Source organism: Pseudophryne corroboree, chromosome 1 (assembly GCF_028390025.1).
Source record: "Pseudophryne corroboree isolate aPseCor3 chromosome 1, aPseCor3.hap2, whole genome shotgun sequence".
Taxonomy (NCBI): domain Eukaryota; kingdom Metazoa; phylum Chordata; class Amphibia; order Anura; family Myobatrachidae; genus Pseudophryne; species Pseudophryne corroboree.
The window spans coordinates 786726462-786744123 of record NC_086444.1 but is presented as its reverse complement, the minus strand read 5'-3'; the positions used below and the strand labels follow the sequence as shown (position 1 = coordinate 786744123).

Here is a 17662-nt window from a genome sequence, read left to right as displayed (position 1 = left end):
GGTAAAATGGATGGTTAAACTGTACTGTCGCAGCACGCTTATTAATACAATGATTTGCCAGGGTAGCCGAAAGTACATCTTGATGTGCACTTTGCTGTTCAACAGTCAGATCATTAATATTCCCATTCTATGTAATTTTTAGAAAAGACACCTGTTATCACTATATTATTCTTAATGATTAAACACAGACCCCAAAGCCAGAATATGAAATTGGAGATAAACACTGACTTAGAGCAGGATTTTAAAAGCATATAGCTCTCGATGGGAAAACTCACTGTTTTAGTAGATTCAAAAAGGACAATAAGTAAACTCTGTATAATACAATGTTAAGATGGCACAATTTTAGAGATATGCTAAAACATAATGGGCCATTATGGCTTGTGTATTTTCCGTACTCTTCCTTGAATCAATTTCTTGCCACTTCAAGCTTTACCAGCTAGCATTCACATTTTTGCAAAAAATTGCCACAGCAGTGGGTAAGTAAACTGCTGTAAGGTTTCATTTCTAGCTACAGTACCCCAAGCCACATCTATAGACTGCATGGACTACTCCCAGGGCCGATCATTGGGGAATTAGGACGACAACTTGTTCTAGCAGAACTTCCACTTTGAACTAAAATAAGAATTTACTTACCGATAATTCTATTTCTCGGAGTCCGTAGTGGATGCTGGGGTTCCTGAAAGGACCATGGGGAATAGCGGCTCCGCAGGAGACAGGGCACAAAAGTAAAGCTTTCCGATCAGGTGGTGTGCACTGGCTCCTCCCCCTATGACCCTCCTCCAAGCCAGTTAGGTACTGTGCCCGGACGAGCGTACACAATAAGGGAGGAATTTTGAATCCCGGGTAAGACTCATACCAGCCACACCAATCACACCGTACAACTTGTGATCTAAACCCAGTTAACAGTATGATAACAGCGGAGCCTCTGAAAAGATGGCTCACAACAATAATAACCCGATTTTTGTAACTATGTACAAGTATTGCAGATAATCCGCACTTGGGATGGGCGCCCAGCATCCACTACGGACTCCGAGAAATAGAATTATCGGTAAGTAAATTCTTATTTTCTCTATCGTCCTAGTGGATGCTGGGGTTCCTGAAAGGACCATGGGGATTATACCAAAGCTCCCAAACGGGCGGGAGAGTGCGGATGACTCTGCAGCACCGAATGAGAGAACTCCAGGTCCTCCTTAGCCAGGGTATCAAATTTGTAGAATTTAGCAAACGTGTTTGCCCCTGACCAAGTAGCTGCTCGGCAAAGTTGTAAAGCCGAGACCCCTCGGGCAGCCGCCCAAGATGAGCCCACCTTCCTTGTGGAATGGGCATTTACATATTTTGGCTGTGGCAGGCCTGCCACAGAATGTGCAAGCTGAATTGTATTACACATCCAACTAGCAATAGTCTGCTTAGAAGCAAGAGCACCCAGTTTGTTGGGTGCATACAGGATAACAGCAAGTCAGTTTTCCTGACTCCAGCCGTCCTGGAACATATTTTCAGGGCCCTGACAACATCTAGCAACTTGGAGTCCTCCAAGTCCCTAGTAGGTGCAAGGCACCACAATAAGCTGGTTCAGGTGAAACACTGACACCACCTTAGGGAGAGAACTGGGGACGAGTCCGCAGCTCTGCCCTGTCCGAATGGACAAACAGATATGGGCTTTTTTGAGAAAAAACCACCAATTTGACACTCGCCTGGTCCAGGCCAGGGCCAAGAGCATGGTCACTTTTCATGCGAGATGCTTCAAATCCACAGATTTGACTGGTTTTAAACCAATGTGATTTGAGGAATCCCAGAACTACGTTGAGATCCCACAGTGCCACTGGAGGCACAAAAGGGGGTTGTATATGCAATACTCCCTTGACAAACTTCTGGACTTCAGGAACTGAAGCCAATTCTTTCTGGAAGAAAATCGACAGGGCCGAAATTTGAACCTTAATGGACCCCAATTTGAGGCCCATAGACACTCCTGTTTGCAGGAAATGCAGGAAACGACCGAGTTGAAAATTCTTTGTGGGGCCTTCCTGGCCTCACACCACGCAACACATTTTCGCCACATGTGGTGATAATGTTGTGCGGTCACCTCCTTTCTGGCTTTGACCAGGGTAGGAATGACCTCTTCCGGAATGCCTTTTTCCCTTAGGATCCGGCTTTCCACCGCCATGCCGACAAACGCAGCTGCGGTAAGTCTTGGAACAGACATGGTACTTGCTGAAGCAAGTCCCTTCTTAGCGGCAGAGGCCATAAGACCTCTGTAAGCATCTCTTGAAGTTCCGGGTACCAAGTCCTTCTTGGCCAAACCGGAGCCATGAGTATAGTTCTTACTCCTCTACGTCTTATAATTCTCAGCACCTTAGGTATGAGAAGCAGAGGAGGGAACACATACACCGACTGGTACAACCACGGTGTTACCAGAACGTCCACAGCTATTGCCTGAGGGTCTCTTGACCTGGCGCAATACCTGTCCCGTTTTTTGTTCAGACGGGACGCCATCATGTCCACCTTTGGTATTTCCCAACGGTTTACAATCATGTGGAAAAAACTTCCCGATGAAGTTTCCACTCTCCCGGGTGGAGGTCGTGCCTGCTGAGGAAGTCTGCTTCCCAGTGTCCATTCCCGGGATGAAACACTGCTGACAGTGCTATCACATGATTTTCCGCCCAGCGAAAAGTCCTTGCAGTTTTTGCCATTGCCCTCCTGCTTCTTGTGTCGCCCTGTCTGTTTACGTGGGCGACTGCCGTGATGTTTTTCCCACTGGATCAATACCGGCTGACCTTGAAGCAGAGGTCTTGCTAAGCTTAGAGCATTATAAATTTACCCTTAGCTCCAGTATATTTATGTGGAGAAAAGTCTCCAGACTTGATCACACTCCCTGGAAATTTTTTCCTTGTGTGACTGCTCCCCAGCCTCTCGGGCTGGCCTCCGTGGTCACCAGCATCCAATCCTGAATGCCGAATCTGCGGCCCTCTAGAAGATGAGCACTCTATAACCACCACAGGAGAGACACCCTTGTCCTTGGATATAGGGTTATCCGCTGATGCATCTGAAGATGCGATCCGGACCATTTGTCCAGCAGATCCCACTGAAAAGTTCTTGCGTGAAATCTGCCGAATGGAATCGCTTCGTAGGAAGCCACCATTTTTACCAGTACCCTTGTGCAATGATGCACTGTTTTTAGGAGGTTCCTGACTAGCTCGGATAACTCCCTGGCTTTCTCTTCCAGGAGAAACACCTTTTTCTGGACTGTGTCCAGAATCATCCCTAGGCACAGCAGACGTGTCGTCGGGATCAGCTGCGATTTTGGAATATTTAGAATCCACCCGTGCTGTTGTAGCAGTATCCGAGATAGTGCTACTCCGACCTCCAACTGTTCCCTGGACTATGCCCTTATCAGGAGATCGTCCAAGTAAGGGATAAGTAAGACGCCTTTTCTTCGAAGAAGAATCATCATTTCGGCCATTACCTTGGTAAAGACCCGGGGTGCCGTGGACAATCCAAACGGCAGCGTCTGAAACTGATAGTGACAGTTCTGCACCACGAACCTGAGGTACCCTTAGTGAGAAGGGCAAATTTGGGACATAGAGGTAAGCATCCCTGATGTCCCGGGACACTATATAGTCCCCTTCTTCCTGGTTCGTTATCACTGCTCTGAGTGACTCCATCTTGATTTGAACCTTTGTAAGTGTTCAAAAAATTTTTTAGAATAAGTCTCACCTAGCCTTCTGGCTTCAGTACCACAATATAGTGTGGAATAATACCCCTTTTCTTGTAGTAGGAGGGGTAATTTAATTATCACCTGCTGGGAATACAGCTTGTGAATTTTTTTCCCATACTGCCTCCTTGTCGGAGGGAGACCTTGGTAAAGCAGACTTCAGGAGCCTGCGAAGGGGAAACGTCTCGACATTCCAATCTGTACCCCTGGGATACTACTTGTAGGATCCAGGGGTCCTGTACGGTCTCAGCGCCATGCTGAGAACTTGTCAGAAGCGGTGGAACGCTTCTGTTCCTGGGAATGGGCTGCCTGCTGCAGTCTTCTTCCCTTTCCTCTATCCCTGGGCAGATATGATCTTATAGGGACGAAAGGACTGAGGCTGAAAAGACGGTGTCTTTTTCTGCAGAGATGTGACTTAGGGTAAAAACGGCGGATTTTCCAGCAGTTGCCGTGGCCACCAGGTCCGATGGACCGACCCCAAATAACTCCTCTTCCTTTATACGGCAATACACCTTTGTGCCGTTTGGAATCTGCATCACCTGACCACTGTCGTGTCCATAACATCTTCTGGCAGATATGGACATCGCATTTACTCTTGATGCCAGAGTGCAAATATCCCTCTGTGCATCTCGCATATATAGAAATGCATCCTTTAAATGCTCTATAGTCAATAAAATACTGTCCCTGTCAAGGGTATCAATATTTTTAGTCAGGGAATCCGACCAAGCCACCCCAGCTCTGCACATCCAGGCTGAGGCGATCGCTGGTCGCAGTATAACACCAGTATGTGTGTATATACTTTTTATGATATTTTCCAGCCTCCTGTCAGCTGGTCCTTGAGGACGGCCCTATCTATAGACGGTACCGCCACTTGTTTTGATAAGCGTGTGAGCGCCTTATCCACCCTAAGGGGTGTTTCCCAACGCGCCCTAACTTCTGGCGGGAAAGGGTATACCGCCCATAATTTTCTATCGGGGGGAACCCACGCATCATCACACACTTTATTTAATTTATCTGATTCAGGAAAAACTGCGGTAGTTTTTTCACATCCCACATAATACCCTCTTTTGTGGTACTTGTAGTATCAGAAATATGTAACACCTCCTTCATTGCCTTTAACGTGAGGCCCTAATAAGGAATACGTTTGTTTATTCACCGTCGACACTGGATTCAGTGTCCCTGTCTGTGTCTGTGTCGACCGACTAAAGTAAACGGGCGTTTTAAAACCCCTGACGGTGTTTTTGAGACGTCTGGACCGGTACTAATTGTTTGTCGGCCGTCTCATGTCGTCAACCGACCTTGCAGCGTGTTGACATTTTCACGTAATTCCCTAAATAAGCCATCCATTCCGGTGTCGACTCCCTAGAGAGTGACATCACCATTACAGGCAATTGCTCCGCCTCCTCACCAACATCGTCCTCATACATGTCGACACACACGTACCGACACACAGCACACACACAGGGAATGCTCTGATAGAGGACAGGACCCACTAGCCCTTTGGAGAGACAGAGGGAGAGTTTACCAGCACACACCAAAAACGCTATAATTATATAGGGACAACCTTATATAAGTGTTTTCCCTTATAGCATCTTTTTTATATATTTCTAACGCCAAATTAGTGCCCCCCCTCTCTGTTTTAACCCTGTTTCTGTAGTGCAGTGCAGGGGAGAGCCTGGGAGCCTTCCCTCCAGCCTTTGTGAGGGAAAATGGCGCTGTGTGCTGAGGAGATAGGCCCCGCCCCTTTTTCGGCGGCCTCGTCTCCCGCTCTTAACGGATTCTGGCAGGGGTTAAATATCTCCATATAGCCTCCGGAGGCTATATGTGAGGTATTTTTAGCCAAAATAGGTATTCATTTGCCTCCCAGGGCGCCCCCCTCCCAGCGCCCTGCACCCTCAGTGACTGCCGTGTGAAGTGTGCTGAGAGGAAAATGGCGCACAGCTGCAGTGCTGTGCGCTACCTTTAGAAGACTGAGGAGTCTTCTGCCGCCGATTCTGGACCTCTTCTTACTTCAGCATCTGCAAGGGGGCCGGCGGCAAGGCTCCGGTGACCATCCAGGCTGTACCTGTGATCGTCCCTCTGGAGCTGATGTCCAGTAGCCAAGAAGCCAATCCATCCTGCACGCAGGTGAGTTCACTTCTTCTCCCCTAAGTCCCTCGTTGCAGTGATCCTGTTGCCAGCAGGACTCACTGTAAAATAAAAAACCTAAGCTAAACTTTTCTAAGCAGCTCTTTAGGAGAGCCACCTAGATTGCACCCTTCTCGGCCGGGCACAAAAATCTAACTGGCTTGGAGGAGGGTCATAGGGGGAGGAGCCAGTGCACACCACCTGATCGGAAAGCTTTACTTTTGTGCCCTGTCTCCTGCGGAGCCGCTATTCCCCATGGTCCTTTCAGGAACCCCAGCATCCACTAGGACGATAGAGAAAACAGTTTAGCAGCAGAGAGCATCTAAGTTAACCATGTAATGCCACATAGTACATTAGGTTCTCTTTTTAATGGGTTTCTACACAAGACAAAAAACTGCAGAAGTTTAATATAAAAACCAAAACAAAAAACAACCACCAACTCATTTTTGTATGGACGGGAAGTACACTGGTTCTATAGTAACAGAAAGATTACAGCAATAGGCCTAACTTCTCATTGCAATTAGGTTACAGATAGGTCCTCACACATCTTTGTCTAAAAATGCAGCATGAAGTGGCATTCCTGTGATGCTTACGCATCGCAGGAATGCACACCGCCAACAAACCTTTGAACTGCTAATACTCAAGATTGAGTGCGTACAGACATAACTGCAATTGCCCCCACAGAAGCAAACTTATACCTACTGGTTGCGGGAGCATAACATCCCGCTAACCGTTCCTATACAGTGCCGCTAACGCCCCCTCCCTGTGTACGGCAGTGGGAGAGTCTTGTTCCTACTGCCAGCGTTCGCACAGCACTCTTGTGCATACTGCTGCAGTTGCATGTGTATGCATGCACCTGCGAATGACACACTAAGCTGGAATTCTTAGCCTGCGTTGCAAGGATGTATAGGGACATTGGTATTGTATTGGTATGGCCCACAGTAAAGGGAAAAAAACAAAGACCCATCAACTACATACTGGTGGATTTATTGGCTGCTAAATAAATTTTATACTTATGTGGGCTTGTGTGTTTTGGTGGATTAACCGAGGGGAATGGCAAATATACTCCGTATCACACTGTATAATTGGTGCCACTTTAAAAAAAAAAAAAAAAAAAAAAAAAAGAGAAGGAGAGTATGATCAACGGATGTCTAGATAAGCATCTGAGTTGTGTTAGGGAAGTCCAGCACTTTGTATTTTCGCACTGCAGTACAGTAGGTAAAGCACTGGTATTACAAATCGCTTGTATGAATTGCTTGTGATGTCACTTACACAACAGTTTCATTGGCATCAATTAACCAAGTTGTTGAATATCCAAATTAAAGCATACCCTAAAAAAAAGGTACCAACTATTGTTTATGTGAAATTGGCAGCATTATGAAACTACAGGTTTCATGTAGCAGAGTGTATTTAGTTAGTAGCATAGTGGCAGATCCACATACAAATCCAATGCAACTTAAAGAGAACCACTCTTAAATCACATACTGACAAGTGTAACAGCATTGTGGGTGGTGGATATCAAAGCAGCTTCATTTACCTAACCATTGTTGTCAGCAAATTAATGACACTGGAGGCCACAGCTATTATGAACTACCAATAGGCTACTGAATTAAAATGGCTCTCTATCACAGGACTTCCAGATGGCTGTAGAGCATGGGTCTTCAAACTGTGGCCCTCCAGCTGTAGTGGAACATCACATCTCAGCATGCCCTGCCTCAGTATTAGATTGCCTTAGTAGCAAAACGGTGGCAGGTAATGTTCAGTTCCACAGCAGCTAGAGGGCCACAGGTTGAAGACCTATGCGGTAGCGTGACCATGAATAATATTATAGCCAATCTGGCTGCATTGGAGGTGTCAGTATAGGACACACTAGTGACTTGCCTAATAGTATGGTAGAATAGACTTTGACCTTAATGTGCCTACAAAAACATACAGCTAGGAAAACCAGTGTGGATAATCATCATTACAAAGGAATGCAGTCATTAACAGTAAGAGCACAGTGCCACTATCAATTGCGTCTACGTACAGTACTAGACTATTTGAAGCAACAATCTGATAAAAATATAAAGAATTATAACTATGCAACAACCTTCGGTAAGCAGCGTAAGGAAGGTTCATCAGTGTATACACATACTATAGCTGGGCATACACCATACATTTATCTGGCAGATTATCTGCCAGATCTGACTGGTTGGAATAAAAATCTGGTAATGGATGAGAGCAAATGATAATCAACAAATTGTTCCCAAACACTGGAAAAATGTTACAAAAACAAAAACAAAACAAAAACCACTGTTGTTCAGACACGGATTTAACCAGTTTGTATGAACAATAGTTTGTTCATTTTCCACTGTTTGAGAACAAATGGTCAAATGTTATTTGCTCTCAGCCATTACCAGATTTTCATCCCAACCAATCAGATCTGGCAGATGACCTGCCAGACAATTGTATGGTGTATCCCAAGCTTAAGGGGTAAATGTACAGCAGCAATCAATTACCTCCCCTCAGACCTTATTACATTTACCCCCAACCCTGAATTCAGAAGTGTTTAAATCACAGGTTCTCAAACAGGTCTCATTTTCCAGGTTTCCTCACAGAAACAAGTGAAATAATTAGCTCCACCTGTGGATGTCTTAAATATGTAAGCAAGTAATGAATACACCTGTGCACCTGCTCAGTGACCTGTGTGGAGTCCTGAGGACAGAGTAAAACTGGTTTAGATAATCCTGCTGCCTGGATAATCATGTAATTGTTAAACATGCAGTACTGTACAATATCATTAGTTTGGTTTGGATTCTCTACATTCTGTGGTAATTAATCTAAATAATATATAGGTCATTTCAATATCTCCCCTGGATAGTGGTAATTGATTGATATTTTATGTTAATTCACTGTAGTGATTGACACTTATAAGGTTGATTAAACATATCTGCTATATGTTATAAACTATTCTATAGAGCAGATAGAATATTGACTGTGGGATAAACTAATAATTTTTCCCTATAGTCAATGTCAGATCACAAGGGTTTAAAGTTTGCAGTTTTAATATATTAGAAGTTCTATAATGGAATATATTTCCCCTTTTGTGAGTTCTGTGCTAATTAGTCTCTAGCATATTTGAAGACCATATGAATGAGCAGTTATAATGATTTCTGGATGTATCAGGGGGGTAATTCCAAGTTGATCGCAGCAGGAATTTTTTTTTAGCAGTTGGGCAAAACCATGTGCACTGCAGGGGGGGCAGATATAACATTTGCAGAGAGTGTTAGATTTGGGTGGGTTATTTTGTTTCTGTGCAGGGTAAATACTGGCTGCTTTATTTTTACACTGCAATTTAGATTGCAGATTGAACTCACCACACCCAAATCTATCTCTCTCTGCACATGTTATATCTGCCCCCCCCCTGCAGTGCACATGGCTTTGCCCAACTGCTAAAAAAAATTCCTGCTGCGATCTACTTGGAATTACCCCCCATATGCGAAACCAACAGGTCATGCTGAACCTATGGTCCACCCACAATTAATGTTAAATTGGTCCAGATGATACACATAAAAAAGGACCAACACCAAACACACCCCATAATGGTGAATCTCTCCCTCAAAACAAATGTTATCAGCAGTGTTTTAGACTAGACTACTCACCAGGTGAGATACCATAACTGCTCCTTCGCAGTTTTCTGAATTCCCAGGCTCGTTTTGCTCACGGCTTTCTACAATCTTTTACAAGAAAAAGGAATAAGTAAATAAGGTTAGAGATGGAAAATTACACTAAAATTATTGCATCATTGCTACCAGTAACTTGCTATTATGTCTACTACCAATAAGAATGGTTACTACCAGACCCTCCAACATGACCCGCCCCACTAGGTACAAAATGCTCTGTTCCTGAGCTTCCCTCTTAATTTATGATTTCCATCACCTGTGTTGAACTAGTTAAATGATAAGAAAGCTGTTTCTTCACAGGTGATGGCAATAATAAATTAAGAGGGAAATCCAGAAACAGAGCATTTTGTACCTAGTGGGGCAGATCATGTTGGAGGGTATGGTTACTACAAAACGGGAACTTGTTTCTTACATGATACCTTTATTAATACTATGGATGGCTGTTGGTAAGGGGAGGAAAACTGGTATAAAACCACAAATGTGAATCAATGATTTTCATCAATAGAAGATGTACGCTATAAAGCTGCACCGTGCGGAGCTGCTTAGGAGGTCCCCAACTGGCCAGGGATGGTGGGCTGTCAAGAGTGCAGAACAGGCATGCATGCCAAAGTGTAAGCCCAATGGATGACCACCTTAATCCAATGGCCTACAGTCTGCTTGGAAGCAGGCCAAACCGGCTTTCTAACAAAAACCACTCAGATCCATGTACCACGGCCAATCTGAAGCAGCCGTCCTTCCTTATTACATCAGCCACCATAACGGAGTATTGGAGATCTGTCTGCTGCCTCAGGCATGTAAACGCAGACATTTATCTGCGATACACATTGCTACCAGTTTTATATTTTTACAATATCATCTACAACTATAATTTCCTGTTTTATTAAGCAATACAAAGTTGTTTTATATGGATATAACTTAATTGCATTTAATAAAAAACTGTTACCAATTGTCATTTACTAAATCAGGGAGTACTGTTCTATGTACCATTGCCAGTGTGAAAGACTTCCTCCTACAATCGAGATGGTATCCCTACAACTCAAAGACACCAAAGGACATCGGGATTCCAAATCAGGGTTAGCTTGTTTAAACCAAATGGTTTAAAAAATAAAATAAAATCCACACTGGTATTTTTTAATATGCTTTGACTAAAGGCACAACACCGTGACTTCTTAAGAAAAGCCTACGGGAAGGGAATCCCAGGTATTATTCCACATTCTTGTTGCTTGTGGTCTTCATCTAAAGTAAGCTGAACCAATGCAGTAAATCCCACACACCAAAGATATAGGGAGGTGAATCAAATAAGAGGTGCTAAATCTGCCTAGCATCAAGCTTCTCCCCCAACATTCCCATAGGACAGGGAAAAAAAAAACCACAGTTAACACTCAGTCTTAAAGAGTAAACACCAATACATTAAACAGGCAATACACAGAAAAAACACCTCATGGCTAAATCTTCATGTTTACTTAAATTCAAAATGTAATGTATTTACCATTATTGAACAACTTCTGACTGCTCAATCATCTTCAGCTAGTATACTAAGAATTTTTTCTTCTTTTGGTTTAGTTCATTCGAAGCTTCAAAGCTTCGAAACAGACTGGCGACTGAAAAGGTATCTAAACTAGTGTTTTTTTCCCAAAATGTTTAATGCCAGTGACCAGTGCTAATGCTTAACTCCTTTTTTGTGTTTGTGCGTTTCTCTGAAAAGTGATTTTGAAGGTTTTAATTATATTTAGTCTAAAATTGGTTTTCCTGAAAGATTTCAAATAAATCATAATCAAAGCCTAATAACTTTGGATTGCTAATGTTAGAAAGCATTAAAACATGGTTTGATCAAGGTTTCTAATAAATAGCAATGATTCACAGTATTATAACATAGGATTTTATATATTTTTTTCATTAAAACGTAACGCAAAAAAAATAAAATTTAGGATTTTAATTACCTACCGGTAAATCCTTTTCTCATAGCTCATAAGGGATATTGGGGAGACTTAGTATGATGGGGTATAGACGGGGTCCAAAGGAGCTGGTGCACTTTAAAATTCTTCGCTGGGTGTGCTGGCTCCTCCCCTCTATTCCCCCTCGTACAGGCAGTCATAGGTAAAACAGTGCCCGAAAGAGAAAAGGACATATATGAGAGAAGGAACATGACAAACAGTGGTGAGATTTAATATCAGCACACCACGAACATATAATGACCAGCAACAGCTGGTAACAATAACAGCAACAGCTGAACAGGTAACCACATAACCAAGAACCTGCAGAGAGTCAACGCACTGAGGCGGGCGCTCAATATCCCTTATGGACTACGAGAAAAGGATTTACCGGTAGGTAATTAAAATCCTATTTTCTCTAGCATCCATAAGGGATATTTGGGAGATTTTGTACGATGGGGACGTCCCAAAGCTTCCAGAACGGGCGGGAATGTGCGGAGACGTCTACAGCACCACCTGCCCAAACTGGCAATCCTCTTTGGCCAGGGTATCAAAACCATAGAACTTGACAAAAAAGTGTTCTTCCCCCTACCAGGTAGCAGCTCATCGATGCAAGGCCGAGACTCCACGGGCAGCCGCCCAGGAAGACCCCACCGATCTTGTAGAGTGGGCCTTAAGAGACTGTGGAACAGGTAAGGCTGCCGACACATAAGCCTGTTGGATAGTAAGTCTAAGCCAACGAGCAATGAACTGCTTTGAAGCAGGACAACACTTTTTCTGCGCATCATATAGCACGAACAAGGAATCCGTCTTTCTGATCCGTGTCGTTTTCTTGATATAGATCTTCGAGTCTTGCACAGCATCCAATGCCTACGGAGGAGCAGAACTGGCAGAATCTGACAGAACCACAATAGGTTGATTCAAGGGGAACGCAGAGACGACCTTCGGCAGGAACTGCTGCCTAATCCTGAGCTCAGCTCTGTCTTCGTAAAAGACCAAGTAGGGGCTTTTACACGATAAGGCCGCCAATTCTGAGACACCTAGCAGTAGCCAGGGCCAATAACATCACTGTCTTCCACGTGAGGTACTTGTCTTCTACAGTCATCAGAGGTTCAAACCAGGAGGACTGTAGAAAGAAATTCCAACACTACATCCAAATCCCAGGGTGCCGTGGGTGGCACAAAAGGAGGTTGAATGTGAAGTACCTCTTGCAAGAAGGTCTGAACTCATGGCAACACTACCAATTTCTTCCGGAAGAAAGTGGAAAGTGGAGAGAGAAATATGGACCTTAATGGAATCCGGACGCAAGCCCTTATCCACATAAGCTTGCAGGAAACGTCCCAAGTGGAGCTACGAAGGCGGAAACATGCATTCCTTGCACCAAGAGACATATCTTCGCCAGATATAATTATTGTATTTTGACATCATAGGCTTCCTGACCATGGTAGCAAACCTTTTTGGAAAGGCCCTTGTGAGCTAGGATGTTTTCCTCAACCTCCATGCCGTCAAACAGTACTTGTTGAAGATCTCTTCTCAGTGGCAGAGGCCAAGGGTCTTCGATGGACATGTCCAGAATATCTGTGCACCATGCCCTCCGAGACAATCAGAATTGCCTGGACTATTTGATTCCAGATTCACTTTAGCACCCTTGGGAGCAATGGAAGAGATGAAAACGGGTAGACCAGCCGGTAAGGCCAAGGCGACGTCAGTGCATCTACTGTCCTCGCCTAAGGGTCCCTGGTTCAGGAGCAATACCAACGAAGCTTCTTGAGTCAAGAAGCCATCATGTCTATTTGTGGGCAACCCCACCAGTTGATCTGCTTAGACACCTGATGAAGATCCCACTCTCCCGGGTGGAGATTGTGACGACTCAGGAAGTCCGCTTCCCAGTGGTCTACTCCCAGAATGAAGATTGTGGACATTGCTCTTGCATTTCTTTCTGCCCAGAGGAGTATCTTTGACACCTCTCGCATGCAGGCCCTGCTTTTTTTCCCTCCTTGTCGACTGATGTACGCCACTACCGTGGCGTTGTTCGACTGAACTTGGATAGCGTGATCCCTGAGTAGAGGAGAGGACTGAATCAGAGCACAGTAGACTGCCCGAAGAATCAGAATATTGATCAGAAGGAGGGCTTCGTGGGCTGACCACCTGCCCTGGAACTGAGCCCCCTGGGTGACAGCTCGCCATACTCGCATCAGTCGTGAGGAGGGTCCAATCCTGAATCCCGAAACTCCGGCCATCCAGGAGATTGTAGGACTGTAGCCACCACAGGAGGGAAATCCTGGCCTGAGGTGACAGCAGTATCATGCGGTGCATCTGAAGATGTCATCCGGACCACTTGCTCAGAAGATCCAATTGAAATGTTCTGGCATGGTACCTACCATACTGGATCGCCTCGTATGAGGCGGCCATCTTCCACAACAATCTTATGCAAAGATGGATGGATTGATATTCGACTAGGCCAGAGAACCATGCGGACCATCTCCTGGAGTGTTCTCGCTTTGTCTTCTGGGAGGAACACTTTCTGGGCCACAGTATCCAGCAACATTCCCAGGAACAAGAGCCTCTGAGTTGGCTCCAGGTGGGACTTCTGTAAATTGAGGATTCACCCATGGTGTGACAGAAGTTGGATAGTGCCGTCTTCATGGAACAATAAAAGCTCCCTGGATCTCGCTTTTATCAAGAGATCGTCCAGGTAAGGGACAATATTGACTCCCTGGACCCAGAGTTGGAACATAATCTCCGCCATCACCTTCGTGAACACCCTCGGAGCTGTGGACAGGCTGAAGGGTAGCACCTGGAACTGGTAGTGATTGTTCAGCAGGGCAAACCTCAGGTAAGCCTGGTGAGGTGGCCAAATCGGGATATGGAGACCTTTATATACAGGGATACCATGAACTACCATTCTTCCAGGCCCACAATCACTGCTCGCAAGGATTCCATCTTGAACTTGAAAACCTTTAGGTAAGGGTTCAAGGATTCTAGATACAAGATTGGCCTTACCGAGCCGTCCAGTTTGGTACCACGAACAGGTTGGAGTAGTAACCCTTTCCCTGTTGTTGCAGTGCCACTACAACAATGACTTGGGACTGGACCAATTTTAGGATGGCCTGTTGCAGCATAACACGTGTATCGTCCAAAGCTGGTAAGCTTGATTTGAAAAATCGTTGGGGAGGAGCGCAGTCGAACTCCAGCTTGTAGCCCTGAGAGATGAGGTCCTTTACTCTGGTATCCTGGCAGGAGCTTTCCCAGATGCTGAAGTGACGCACCCTCGAGATCCCCTCGGGATGGGTGGGCACAGTCATGCTGAGGCCTTAGTGGAAGCTGAACTGGTGCTCTCCTGAGAACAAGCGATTGCTGGTTTTCTTGTCTTACCTCTCTGGGGCCTCTAGTCGCATTGGAGGCACCTCTGGCTCTAGATCGAAATCTGTTAGACCGAAAGGACTGGGTAGACATCCCCGGGTAGGAACGTATAGCCAGCGTGGCCCTAGAGGAGAGAAACGTGGATTTCCCTGCAGTAACTTTAGTAAAACATATCCAATTCAACCCCAAAAAGCCAATCCCCTGAAAAAGGGAGACTACACTGCGCTTGGACTCTGCGTCCGCTATTCACTGACGCAACCACAAAGCTCTGCGCGTCGACACTACCAAAGCAGTGGTCCTAGCATTAATATTGCCTCTCTCCTTGAGTCATACAGGAAGCGTGCAGTGTCCTGAATGTGTTTTAGGAGAGTCAGCGTCGTGACCAGAGACATATCCCTGGAGAGGCCCTCCTGAATTTGAGTAGCCCACATATGAATGGCATGGGTCATCCAGAAACCTGCTATGACCGGTCTATGCGATATACCTGCTGCTGTGTAGATAGACTTAAGTGTAGTCTCTATTTTCCTATCCCCAGGGTCCTTTATGGTAAAGGAGACTGGAGCTGGCAGTAACGCCTTTTTAGTTACGCGACAGACTGATACGTAAACAGCCAGGGGTTCTTCTCAGATTTTCCTGCCTTCAGGAGCAAATGGGAAAGTGTGCAAAAACCGTCTTGACACTTGGTATTTTTTTTATCTGGATTTCTCTTTCATCCACTAGGGGACACTGGAGTTCCTTATACAGCAGGGGTGTGAAGCTTGCAACCGAAGGTGTGGCACAATCTAAAATTAGCATTGTCTGCACAGCCGGCTCTTCCCCTTCACATCCCTCCTCCCTCAGATTGGAAAATTGTGCTGGAGGTACAGCACATGGAGCTCTGAGCTCCTGACTAAAAAATATCAGAATATACTGTAGCAGCGCCAAACCTGCTGTAAAAAGGGAGACAAGGCTACATTAGGTTGGACAGACAAAGATCCCTTTTGAAGGGACCTGCATCTCTCACCAGGTAGATCCTCTAACAGTGAGTACTGGTTTTTACAAAAGGGCCATATAAAAATAGGTTGTTATTTTTATTATTATTTACCCTGGTTAGCATTAGGACTTTTTACATGAGGTCGCCACTAGGATTTCCCAGCACGAAGGTCCGCACACTGCTACAAGCACTGCTACGGGACCTAGTTAGAACAGAATTGCGGCGCGAAAGAGTGTGTTTGGCGCTGCTACGGGACCTAGTGAGAGCGGCCCCGTAGCGCGCACGCTGGGTCATCCTGAAGCTTCAGCAGCGGGGAGAGTCTGTTTGGCGGCGGTTCCGTGGCGCGCACCCACAGACTGATTGGCGCTGCTGCGGGACTCACTGAGCAGCGGTCCCGGAGCGCGCGCCAGCTGAAGCCCTGACTAGTGCTGTATAGTGCCGCGGGCTGAGGGGGAGCCTTCAGCCACGGGAAGAAGCGCTCAGCGTCGGCCATTTTAATTTTATTTAACTGGCGCCATTCTCAGGGGATGGTATAAGCTCTCCCCCTCGTATAGTCACAGAAGACATGGTTGCTGTAGCAATAGCTCCCTCTGCTGGAAAAAAAAAATAAGATTTTACTCACCGGTAAATCTATTTCTCGTAGTCCGTAGTGGATGCTGGGGACTCCGTAAGGACCATGGGGAATAGCGGCTCCGCAGGAGACTGGGCACAGCTAAGAAAGATTTAGGACTACCTGGTGTGCACTGGCTCCTCCCACTATGACCCTCCTCCAGACTTCAGTAAGGATACTGTGCCCGGAAGAGCTGACACAATAAGGAAGGATTTTGAATCCCGGGTAAGACTCATACCAGCCACACCAATCACACCGTATAACTCGTGATAATATACCCAGTTAACAGTATGAACACAACAGAGCCTCTCAAAAGATGGGTCAACAATAACCCTTGTAGTTAACAATAACTATATACAAGTATTGCAGACAGTCCGCACTTGGGACGGGCGCCCAGCATCCACTACGGACTACGAGAAATAGAATTACCAGTGAGTAAAATCTTATTTTCTCTGACGTCCTAGTGGATGCTGGGGACTCCGTAAGGACCATGGGGATTATACCAAAGCTCCCAAACAGGCGGGAGAGTGCGGATGACTCTGCAGCACCGAATGAGAGAACTCAAGGTCCTCCTCAGCCAGGGTATCAAATTTGTAGAATTTTGCAAACGTGTTTGCCCCTGACCAAGTAGCAGCTCGGCAAAGTTGTAAAGCCGAGACCCCTCGGGCAGCCGCCCAAGAAGAGCCCACTTTCCTCGTGGAATGGGCTTTTACAGATTTAGGCTGCGGCAGGCCAGCCACAGAATGCGCAAGCTGAATTGTGCTACAAATCCAGCGAGCAATAGTCTGCTTTGAAGCAGGAGCACCCATCTTGTTTGGTGCATACAGGATAAATAGCGAGTCAGTCTTCCTGACTCCAGCCGTCCTGGAAACATAAATTTTCAAGGCCCTGACTACATCCAGTAACTTGGAGTCCTCCAAGTCCCTAGTAGCCGCAGGCACCACGATAGGTTGGTTCAAGTGAAAAGCTGATACCACCTTAGGAAGAAACTGGTGACGAGTCCTCAATTCTGCCCTATCCATATGGAAAATCAAACAGGGGCTTTTACATGACAAAGCCGCCAATTCTGACACACGCCTTGCCGAAGCCAAGGCCAAAAGCATGACCACTTTCCACGTGAGATATTTTAAATCCACGGTTTTGAGTGGCTCAAACCAATGTGACTTTAGGAAACCCAACACCACGTTGAGGTCCCACGGTGCCACTGGAGGCACAAAAGGAGGCTGAATATGCAGTACTCCCTTGACAAATGTCTGAACTTCAGGCAGTGAAGCCAGTTCTTTTTGG

General features: G+C 45.6%; 1 protein-coding gene across 4 annotated transcripts in view; it reads right to left on the bottom strand.

The window, feature by feature from the left end:
* The window catches only part of CENPE (centromere protein E), a 635458-nt gene that overhangs the window by 554287 nt on the left and 63509 nt on the right, over positions 1 to 17662 (bottom strand). For all 4 annotated transcript variants that reach the window (XM_063918152.1, XM_063918161.1, XM_063918167.1 and 1 more), the window contains exon 8: positions 9478 to 9552. In XM_063918152.1, the coding sequence (XP_063774222.1) occupies positions 9478 to 9552 (75 nt within the window). The remainder of the gene's footprint in view (positions 1 to 9477; positions 9553 to 17662) is intronic.